We start from the raw sequence: 12,155 nt of genomic DNA on the forward strand, positions 1-12,155 counted from the left end.
CTCAAAATTTTCATTCTAAAAACGTTGCTTTCAAATGAGCTGTGGGCAAGACATTTGCAAAAGATTAGAAGAAAAAAAATTCTAGGACGATTTTACACCAAGATAGCTGAGATAGTGCCTTTAAATTATTTTACCTCTTTTATAGCCAATCCATTTTGGGTGTAACTCATGCAAAATAGTAAATGTAGAATTCTGGTCAACTGACCCTTACTCCAGTCTCACTAAAATAAGCTATTTTAGGCATGGATTATTTTAAAAATACTTATTTTATTTTTCTCCTACTCTATTTTACTACCACTCTTGAAAAGTGCCTTCAACTGTATCAAGGCAACAGAGCATGTCTTCTCTTCAGCATTTTATAGTAAGGCTATATTAGGTTTCCAATTTCAATTTCTTTAGTCAAAATTATCTGCACAGACTTTCAAGATAAAAAGCCCCCACAGAGTTCTTCAGCGGCTCCTCCATCTTCTCCAGGCTAGATCAAAGGTGTTGAGGCCTCTGATGGTGATTGATTTCTGCTTTCTGGATGGCCTCTGTATGCAAATTATAATTGCACATGAGCATAGGGTCATGAACTGAATCAGGGGTAGCATTAACAATCTGTATTGCTTATGGATGCCAAATTTGAAGTAGAACACAAATAACAAGAAGAAAAACTGTTGTTACTAGAATCAGAATACCTTTTCCTTTGAAACTTAGGATATGGCCCAGGTGATCCAACAGTTCAAGGATCAGCCATGACCCCCAGCTCTCAACTATTGAGGCCCCACTATGTCAGCCAATGGGTCAGATGCTTTGTATATATTGCTTGATTTTCTTACAACTAGCTTGAGATGTAGGGTTTATTATCTTCGACAGATGTTGAATCTAAGGTTGGTGTAAACACAGTCACCCAGATATAGACTTAGAGCTCTGAATCAAATACAGGTTTGTTTTTCTTCAAAGCCTTCCCTTCTTCCATCATGCCAGAAAACGCAAATAATGTGCTAGGAAAATTGCAAAGAACCAGGCAGCCAGATGGAATGCAAGAGCTGGTGTCCCACCCACATCAGGTAAACACAGTTCTTCGAGTGAAGTCAGTTGTTACAGGGAGATCAGAGGCCATTAACACTGGTACTGTGCTTGCCACTCAAAACCTTCCTGGTGATTGGAGGGAACTATGGTGCTAACCCTGATATAAAACAGCATGTGAAAAACCCATGTTAATGAAAAATGTCTCAGTGCCAAAAAGAAAGAAATAACTTACAACAGGAAACATTAGAGGAGGCTTCATGGGGGCGGGGGGGATCTGAGCATCAGATTGGGGTGTTGGTGAGATTTTCACAGAAATAGCCCTAACATTTGTAGAGTTCTTTACAGCTGAAATAACACTTTTTCAGGCATTATGTTATTTGTCTCTCAAAACACTCCTGTGGGTTAGGGCGAGAATTATCATTTCTAATTGAGAGATGAGGAAACTCACATACAAAATGGTTTGACAACTTGCTCAGAGTCACACTAGCAAGTTAGAAATAGAAATGGGACAAGCATCTAGGTCAATACTGTCCAGTAGAAATACAACGTGAACCACATATCCAATTTAAAAATTCCCAATTTAAAAATTCTATAAAAAATTAGCCAGAAACAGTTGAAAATCATTTTAATTGTATATTCTACTTAACCAAATATATTCAAAATATCATTTCAATGTATAATGAACATTCAATTAGTTTGTAAAAAGTCATTAATGAGATATTTTGCATTTCTTCTTTTTTTGGATTGTCTTTAAAATCTGGTGTGTATTTTCCATGCACAGCATGTCTCATTTTAAGACAGGCACATTGCAGGTGCTAAATATACACACAGGGCTAGTGGCTGCCATACTGGACAGAGTAGAGATTTTCTGACTTCTAGCCCAGTGTCTTTGTGCTCTGCTGAACTGCCTCACAAATATATACAGAGTGGGAGTGGAACATCTCATCCTAATGGAGCAACAGTGGCATGTCATTCAGGTTCCTGGCAGGACATAGCTGGTACCTCAAAAGGGATAATGAAAGAGAGTTATTGAAAAATTAAGGTATCATCACTGGCCATCAGAGAAATGCAAATCAAAACCACAATGAGATACCATCTCACACCAGTTAGAATGGCGATCATTAAAAAGTCAGGAAACAACAGGTGCTGGAGAGGATGTGGAGAAATAGGAACACTTTTACACTGTTGGTGGGATTGTAAACTAGTTCAACCATTATGGAAAACAGTATGGCGATTCCTCAAGGATCTAGAACTAGATGTACCATATGACCCAGCCATCCCATTACTGGGTATATACCCAAAGGATTATAAATTATGCTGCTATAAAGACACATGCACACGTATGTTTATTGCGGCACTATTCACAATAGCAAAGACTTGGAATCAACCCAAATGTCCATCAGTGACAGATTGGATTAAGAAAATGTGGCACATATACACCATGGAATACTATGCAGCCATCAAAAAGGATGAGTTTGTGTCCTTTGTAGGGACATGGATGCAGCTGGAAACCATCATTCTTAGCAAACTATCACAAGAACAGAAAACCAAACACCGCATGTTCTCACTCATAGGTGGGAACTGAACAATGAGATCACTCGGACTCAGGAAGGGGAACATCACACACCGGGGCCTATCATGGGGAGGGGGGAGGGGGGAAGGGGGAGGGGGGAGGGGGGAGGGATTGCATTGGGAGTTATACCTGATGTAAATGACGAGTTGATGGGTGCAGCACAGCAACAAGGCACAAGTATACATATGTAACAAACCTGCACGTTATGCACATGTACCCTATAACTTAAAGTATAATAATAATAAATAAATTTAAAAAAAAAAAAAAAAAAAAAAAAAAAAAAAAAGAAAGAGAGTTATTGAAAAATTAAGGTACTCAACAATGAATGGTAAAGCACCCCAAGGTTAGGAAGGGCTGGCAGCTACAAACACCCTTGGAATCTGGCAAATCCTTCACTTTAAGCGAGGGCTGCCTGTTAGGAACTGTGGCTTTTGGTGGATAAATGCAGCCACTGTAAATCTACAATCCAGCAGGGTAGGATATGGGAAGATAAATGCATTGACGTCTCTGTCCTCCCACACTCTAGTTCACGTCCAGTACCTCCCACTGGCTGAACCCAACCAGAAGCCAGAGGATAATGAGTCTGTTGATGAGATCCATAAAGGCCACACTCCAGGGGCAAAGAAAATGGCAGAGAAGCAGAGAGGGATGGAGACAGATAGGGAACGACCAGCAAGAAATCCCAGTCATAGACATGCAGGGCATCTTTGCTGGGCTGTGTGAGGTGTTGGGGTACAAAGTGGGAGGTAGCAAGTGAAATGATTGGAATGTCACGCTGGAGCCAGGTGGTGAATGGGCTGTGAGGCACAGTAAATGAAATTGGGTGGGTTCTATGGGCAGTAGCAATCCTGGGGCTTTCTTGCAATTAGTGTGAGGTCTTATATAATCCAAATTGGGCACTAAGAAGATGATCCTGACAGGTGTAATACTCTGTGCTGGGGTTTTGAGATGTGAGTTAGTCATACACCTCCCTTCTCAAATGAACCAAGTGAGAAATAGATACGGAAAACAGACAGGAATCGACTAAATCAAATCATTCAATCAAAGCAGCCACTTTATTATTGGCAAACGAATGGGAGACTTGGCTGCAAAGGAAGCAGACGTGAGCTTCCTATTTTTTATTTCTGCTCTATAGCCACAGTTGCCCAGCCAGAGGCAGAGTAGCTGGCTACTGTGGGCTCACTGCATCAGTGGAATCCCTGCAGGGAGGACAGCAGCCTGAATGTCTGGGCTTCCTATAAGGGGGAAAGGGACAGCAGCCTGCATGGGTGGCCTCTCTGTGGGGAGGAGAGGAGCCTGCATGGGTGGGCTCCCTGTGAAGAGGATGAGAACTTGCATGGGTGGGCTCCCTGTGGGGGACAGAGGAGATGGCATGAGTGGGCTCTCTGTAGGGAGGACAGGAGCCTGCATGAGTGGGTTCCCTGTGGGGAGGAGAGGAGACTGCATGAGTGGGCTCCCTGTGGGGAGGAGAGGAGACTGCTTGAGTGGGCTCCCTGTGGGGTAGACTGCCTGTGGGGAGGAATCAAATTCTTATCCCACAGAAAGGTCTGGAGAATGTATGTACAATGACTTCTAACGTATGAATCCTGCTCTCTGGAGAAAAGAAACCAGTGGATTCCTCCCTCACCATCTCAGCGTCAGATAGAGAGGGACAAGAATAGGTGAAAGAAAGCAGTGGCTTTGGCTTCATGCCCCGCAGAGCTCAGTAAGTTTGTTTAGTTTATTGTTTTAATTTCATAGATTATAAGGAAAATGGAGAAAAGGGAAATAGATTTATTTTTCAAGAAGAATGTTAAGGTGAGTGACTACAGGTGGCTAGATTAGTATACACTGGTTAGAAACTGGTTAACACCAATTAGAAAGCTATTTTGTGAGAGGACTTAAACCAGGCAGTACTAGTAAAGGAAATATAGAAAAAATGTGTGCATAAATGGTGAAGATAGCACCCACAGGGATAGGGACCATGGTTGATGTGAATGGATCAGGTACAAGGGTGTATCACAGAGAAAGAGGAGTACTTTTTCAGGGGGTGGGAGGATCATGAACAGGCTGAGCTGATGATATGTGTGAGACATGCTGAGGAGGCTATCGAGCTGGTGCTGGTGGTGGGCATCTGGAGCTCAGAAAAGAATGCTGATGTGGGAGCAATCAGGAAGTGATGATTAAAGCCATGATATAGCACCTAAAGAGAACTAAGAGATGAACAAAAAAGAAGGGGTCAAGGAGAGGCCCTTGAAGGATGCCTACATTTAAGGGTTTAGAGGAGGAAGAGGGATATATGAAGGAAACAGGAATCTGAGACTGGAAAGAAAATCAAGCGCCCCATAGTAAAATTAAGAGAGGAGAGTGCTTCAAGGAAAGGGTGTTGGGGGGTGACTCAGCAATACCAAGTGCTGTAAAAATCAAGGATATGAGGAGGCAAAAATAAGCCAAGGGTATAGCAGAATATATAAAGAGATTAATTCCATACAGAAATGCATGAATGAAACTCTCATGGAGGTGACATTTGAGCTGAGTTTTGAAGGATGGATAAGGTACAGGGATGAAAGGAAGGTTACACTAGGTAGGGAAAAACATGTAAACAAAGGCATGAGTGTAGAGGGTAAGGAGAATGTGTAGGAAACTGAATATTTCAGTATAAACTAAAGAATAATGAATATGAAAGATGTTGATAACATATAAGGCTGAACATGATGGGTGGTCAGTGGGTGGCTTTGAATGTAAGGAATGAAGAATAACAGAAAATGACTTGGAAGTAAGAGGTTTTTGGAGTATAATGAGAAGACCTATCTAGTTGGAGCAGAAAGAATAAAGATGCTAAGGTTCTACCACTTTTAGGTCAACTTTGATTCTCTGAATGAATTAACAGTGACAACGCTCTACTGTACTGGTCAATATTATTTTTAACTTTAAAAAGTCCCCAGGATGTTAAAAGGCACCAAAATGAATCAAATGAATCAACTCAGAACTCAGTAGGAAACCCAGCTTTCTCAATCTACTGTCCGAACAACCAGTTTACACCAATATTGTCTAACAAAGATATTTAAGTTTAACAGAATTGCTTTAATACAGCTAAAACATCTGCTGCATTTAAAAATAATCTTCCTGCTGCTGCAACATATGGTATCATCAGAAACTTTATTCCAGTGCCCCCAGAGCTTCTGAGACACCTTGAAATGCCATGATTACCATAACGAGGTTTATACAATTCTCCAAGCTGAAAGAAAAACAATTAATTCATTTTAATATTTAAAATAAATATGGGCCACTTGCATCATCTGGGAGAAGAAGCAGGATTGTGAGAACTATAATAATTAGAATCTAACTCCCTAAAGAAAGATGCTTCAAGATGTAGCTTCCAGATGGAAAATTCCCCTAACAAGTCGGCTTAAGATGCAAGCTCAGCCTGTCTCAGTCTCTCCTGAATTGGCTCTTCCCACTAAGATTTTAAATGAAGGGCACAACGGGCACAGGTATCTTTATTTTTACACAAAGGAGTTATTATAATATTCATGTAGGTAGAAGTGAAGCTAGGAGCAAAAGTTTGAATTCAATATAACTAGTTAAATAAATATTACTCAGAAGATCCTACATTTCAGCCACTACGCTAGATAAAAACCAGAGAATCCATTGAATTATATAGAGTAGCTGCCTTTAACTAGTCTTTAGAGGTTGTGGAGAGAGAGAAGCACAGATTAGTATATGTCATAAAGTGGGACACATTCTTTAATAGACTTAACAATCATGGCATGTGGCGAGTACAAGAAAACCATCTCAACTCTACCTGGGAGACAAAAGCAAGCCTCGTGGAGAAAGGAATGCTGAGGCAGAAGAGTAGAGACACATTAGGAGGGAGGTGCATTTCCCAGAACTATTAATACATGGCACAGGGTGGTGAAATAGCAGTTTGGGGAAAGAGACATGCAATGATTGAGATCCATGTGGCATGCTGTAATAGAGATCTGACAAAGAATTTCTTCACTTTGGTGTACACAGCACTTTGAATAATGCCTGGTGCATAGTTAACACTCAGGAAATATATAGCTATTATTGAATGGAAAGCAGTAAGGTTCCACTTAACAGGTTCACAATTTGCTTCAGGATGTCAGAGAAGACCTCGTGTCCGGCATTGCTGTCCTTTACTAGGTCATACGTATCTTGTCATCGGTATCTTTGCTAATTTCTTTCCTTCCTCTCTTCTAAGAATTAAAGTCATACTCATCCTCCAGGTCCAATTCAGAGTAAAGACTGAGTCTTATTTGGCTGTCTCTCTACAGCATGAATGGGTGAATAGATAGAAGAATAAATGAATGAATGAGTGATCATGGGAATTCTCATAAATCCTTCCAACAAACTACTTCCTCTCTTCCTTCAAGATTTTTGCATGTGTTTTTTGCTCTTTATGGTGTACTCTTTACTGCCTCTCCACTGAGCTGAGTCCTATTCACATGTCAGCTCAGGTAAAATTATTTTTCTAGGTTAGTTTTGACTCATACACTATTGACATACGTGTCCGTGTAGCTATTAATCTTCTACACCAGGTAAACTCTTTAAGGCCAGAAACTGATTGCTGGTCAGCATTATATTCCCAATGCTCAGCAGGGCTCCTGACACATAATAGACCCTCCATAAAGAAATTAATTCACAGTTGAACAAATTAAATGATTAATTTTTTTGTATCCTACCATGAGATAAAAATCATGAATGCATGAAAAATCTCACAAAACATGGTCATTTCTGTTGAATATAACCTATTTGATTCTCAATTTATAATTGCAAAATATTACCATCAATCTTATTTAGGATCATTATCCAAGGAAAAGGTATCTGCTGTCACTTAGGTTCTTACAGCATCTCCTTCACAGGGTATAGAATTTTTAACAGTTATGTCATTGTAATTAGTTCTGATAAGAGGTAGATGAGAATTCATTTGTCAATGACACATGATATTTTAAAAGACATGGATGGGACCTAATGATGATTCTGGTTGCTATGCACTTAAGGAGAGCCATCATCCTGATTTACCTCCATATAAATAACCCTAAGTTATTACAACTGAGCCAAGTCAATCCATAATAAATTCTCACATGAGTCCTCTTGGGACTGAACTATGTTGACTGATTCATATAAATCATTACACACAATAATGCTAATAGGAACTCTTCACTGACTTGCAAGGGCATCTCACACAAAGTAATTCTAACCATTAAGGAGACTTTTCAGGAAGGATGTTATTATTCCCATGGCATTGATGGGGAAACTAAGACTCAGAGTTTGCTCAAGCTCACTAAAATAGTAACTAAGCAAAAATTACTAATCCAGGGCAATCTCATTTGAAAGTCTATGTTTTCTCTGCCAGACTACACTGCCCATCTATTACTGAGGAAGTTCTCAAGGATAATGGAAACCTGAAGCAGGGATCAAATGCCAGTGGAAAGTAACTTTAGCACTGATGCTGTAGAGTCAGCTATCTCAGACAATACCCTTGAGTAAATAAAAGGTGGTCAACATGCCACAAATATCATAGTTGTGAATATAGGACTAAAAGAAGCCTACACAATATTTTACTCCATCCTAGGAACAAAGCACCTTCCACAAAAGATAGTCTTTTCTTGTATTTTATCCAAGAAATCAATGAAACTGACTTATCTGTTTGTATTGCTTTCTACATAGTATCTCATTTGAGGCAAATGTAATGCAGAAGAGAAAGATATTGGCCCATGTATAAAAAAGGAACCTATGGTGAAGAGTTTAATAGCTTAGGTGGTCCAACTAGGAAGTAATAAGAGCCATGACCCAAACTCTAGTGGTCTTTCACTACATTCTAGTTGTCGCTTTCTCTTACCTCTGTATATTATTATTTTCTTCCTCCTTCTGCCAACTCAAAAAAAAAAAATAAATAAAGATTAGAGGGAATGGTGGATGATTCCTCCACAATTTTAGATTAATAGATCACAGTGATTCCAAGACACCCAACTTGAAGGATGGGAAAAGAAGCAAAAAGTCTTATGGAGATGGTAAGGCAATAACTTTTAGTGTCTCCAATATATCATAAACACTAAATAAGAGGCAGCCCAGAGAACTCACCCACAATTTCAGCTCTCGTTGTGACAAAGCATTAAGAACAGCTGAATACATTATTAATATGGCAGCATTCTCTGAACCGGCACAGATCCCATGGAAAGAGTGACATGCCAGTCTGGCAACTGATCTGTTTTGCACAGGAACATAATACAATAGTCCTGGGAGATACTCATGTTTATTGTACAGGGCGTTTTCTTTCTTAAAGTTATTTTTCTTAATTATTCCAAGGGTTATTCAGAGAAATTACTATGAGGTTCCAGAATTATTTTAGGCAATAACTTCGAAATTCCTTATTCTAAATTTTGTAAAGTCAAAGTAAGATCTGAAAACTCAGGAGTTTCCTCTGCCCCAGGAGACAGCAGATGGCAGTGGGAGTTGAGTCCTGGCAGGTGTACCCTACCTGTCCGTCTCATCCATTATCACCCAGACCTGGCTTCACTCACTTCAAAGATCCCTGACTCCCTGGTGATTTGATGCAAATTAATCATGAAGTAAGTGTTGAGTCTTTCTCTGCTACTTTCTTTATGATTTTTGCAAACTATTATTGCCTAAAGTCTTAAATAAGAAATGTGCTGTATTATAAATAATAAGACATAACTTTAAGAAAAAGGTCTTAGTTAAAAAAAGGTCTCGTATTATAAAAATAATATATCGACAAGCATAAAATTTCCAAGAACATATATACTTGGGATGCTATAAATTGATGCTAAAACCAATTTTCAACACATTCCTGATATTCCTCTTGGAAAATTGTTTTCAGAACCAAAGGTATACATGGATTTAAAATATATAAATAGCTTTAATAGGGACAAATCTTTATTCTTTGAAAGTAAATTTGATTTTGGAGAAATATATTATTTGAGGCCAAAACTACTTTTAAGTTCCTATAACATCCGCCCAATCAGGATGTCCAAAAAATTATTTTATCTTAACCTCTCCAAATTGGAACATATTATTGCCCCCTGCAATCCAACTTCTTTTCCTACTGTATCCCTTATTCTGATGTTGGCATCATGTCCACAGGATTTTTGTGTGTGTATATCCCTTCTAAAAATCAGGTTGTGGTTTTAGAGACTAGGCATGTGTAAGATTCTTCTACGCGCTTACTCTAATTTGAATTGGTAGACAGTAAACATTTTTATCTGAAATAACACATTTACAGTTTAAAAGAAAGAGGGTCAAAGACAGGCATGCTGATGGTTTTGAGGCATCATGACCTTGTTCACAAACACAGATGTCAGTGAAAGGTGTCAGGAAATAAATCTGTGACTGTAATCACTTTATTTCTTATAGGGAACGATGAATTGAGTGTGGATAGAATAAGACCAACCCATTTTGACCTGTAAGTCTAACACAACTATTTCCAACTCTGGAATCCTGTGACATAAACTTTAAGAGAACACTTGCAAGTCAGGACGTGTTTGGGAGCAAAACAGGAGCTCCGTATAAGTTAGAGACTGGCTAGGTGATAACTAAAACACACAGCCTTGTCAGTTGGTACCTGTCTTTGGTTCTCTGTCTCCAGGCGCAGCCTGGCCTCCACACACCTCCGAGTCTCCAGGAAAGCTTGGCGCTGGGCCCGGTCTGACAGGTAACTGATGAAGATTCCAGCTGTGTTCATACACATGAATAACACTGCCTGGGCCACAACCTAAAACAAACACAGTCTGGTCAGGTGCTTAAAACAAAAGCTATTTACAAGCAACAATAAAATACACAAATAAATACGAATTTCCACGGTAAATCCTAATGTAGTAATCCACATGTTTAATCGTATGTTTGTAGAACTATGCCCTTCATTCAGCTCTTGAGACAAATGTCATCTCTTCAGAGAGGGCTTCTTTCACCACTTTCTCCAATTTAGGCTTCTTTCTCCCCAGGTTTAGACTGGAGTCTTCATGGGAAACCTGCTGTGAAAAAGAGAGAATCTGGTTGACTTCTTTACTCCACCTTCTCTCTCTCCCCTTCACCAGCAAAAGCTTCTGGCTTTTAAGGGTTTGGAGAATCTGGTGGGAATAAAAAGAAGAGACTAATAAGAAACAGGAAAGGAATCCATTGAATACCTTTGACTTCGAATACATTGACTACTATATTTAGACTCTGGTGTTCTCAGATCTTCTTGGATAGAATCCAAGTCTTGTTTCTAACTCAAGAAAAGAAACGTGTTTATCTATTGCTTTTCATCTCCACTTCCATTATTCTATTTCTAGGCATTAAGATATGTTTCCTGGACTCTTAAATTGGGCCTCCCACTTTTTCATTTGCCCCCTTTCTAACTACTCTTCAGTCAAGAAAAGCAGACATTTTTGAAGAGGGGTCAGCACATGGAAGAAATGAACAACATAGTATGAATTTCTTTATTTTTATGGCTTTAGCCTGAGACCAGGTCATAGCTCATGCGGTGTGTGGTAGCTATAACTCCAATAGAAAACGCAGGTAGCTTAAAGAAGCAAAGAACAGAGTTCCAGACCACTGTAGCTTCCAGAAAGTGGGAGAAGAATTCCAAAAAGTAAAGAACTCGGTGAAAGAAAACCTAAAATTGTTTTATAACCTCTTAACTGAACCACATATGCATAGGGAAGACAGTAAGCAATTGAGCTAGGGATAAAAATAACTGAACTGATATTTGAACTGCAGTCCAAAAGACAAAGACTTTCTTTTGATTTCAGTCAAGTTAATTACCTGCTAAAGTGAAACAGAACAAAACAAAAATCACTCTTTCCAGGGGAATGTAAGATAATTCAGTCTTAACCACAGAGCATTCACAATGCCCAGAACATAGCACAGAATTACGTGACATAAAAATGAACATTAAAATATGACTCAATCTCAAGAGAAAAGATAGTTAACAGACATCTATTCTAATCTGACCCAGATGTTGGAATCAGCAGGCCGAGATTATAATAGTTCTTACAACTTTGCTCAGTGACATTCTAGCAATGAATGAAATTCACTGAAAGTAAATATTTTAGCAGTGAATGAAAAGAAATAGGAAAAGAAATAGAAACCTTAAAAAAAGAAAATTTCAGAAATGAAAAACAAAATATCTGAACCAACTGGATATTAACAGCAGAACATAGATGATGGGTCAGTAAATTTGGAAATATGCCAATAGAATATAACCATTTTGAAAAAAATTATTAATAAATAAATATTTAATAATATATAAATAAATAAAAATATATTTTATATACTTTTGTTTTGAGATGGAGTCTCACTCCACCACCCAGGCTGGAGTGCAGTAGTGTGATATCAGTTCACTGCAAACTGCACCTCTTGGGTTCAAGTGATTCTCCTGCCTCAGCCTCCTGAGTAGCTAGGATTACAGGCACCCACCACCACGCCCAGCTAATTTTTGTATTTTTAGTAGAGATGGGATTTCACCATGTTGGCCAGGCTGGCAGGTCTCAAACTCCTGACCTCAAATGATCTATCCACCTTGACCTCCCAAAGTGCTTGGATTACAGGAGTGAGCAACTGTGCC

General features: G+C 39.1%; 1 protein-coding gene across 4 annotated transcripts in view; it reads right to left on the reverse strand.

Moving 5' to 3' along the window:
• The window catches only part of ADCY8 (adenylate cyclase 8), a 263,968-nt gene that overhangs the window by 202,316 nt on the left and 49,497 nt on the right, over positions 1 to 12,155 (reverse strand). For all 4 annotated transcript variants that reach the window (XM_073999461.1, XM_005564084.5, XM_005564083.5 and 1 more), the window contains exon 2: positions 10,173 to 10,322. In XM_073999461.1, coding sequence (XP_073855562.1) covers positions 10,173 to 10,322 — 150 coding nt within the window. The remainder of the gene's footprint in view (positions 1 to 10,172; positions 10,323 to 12,155) is intronic.

The sequence above is a fragment of the Macaca fascicularis genome, chromosome 8 (assembly GCF_037993035.2).
Source record: "Macaca fascicularis isolate 582-1 chromosome 8, T2T-MFA8v1.1".
Taxonomy (NCBI): Eukaryota; Metazoa; Chordata; class Mammalia; order Primates; family Cercopithecidae; genus Macaca; species Macaca fascicularis.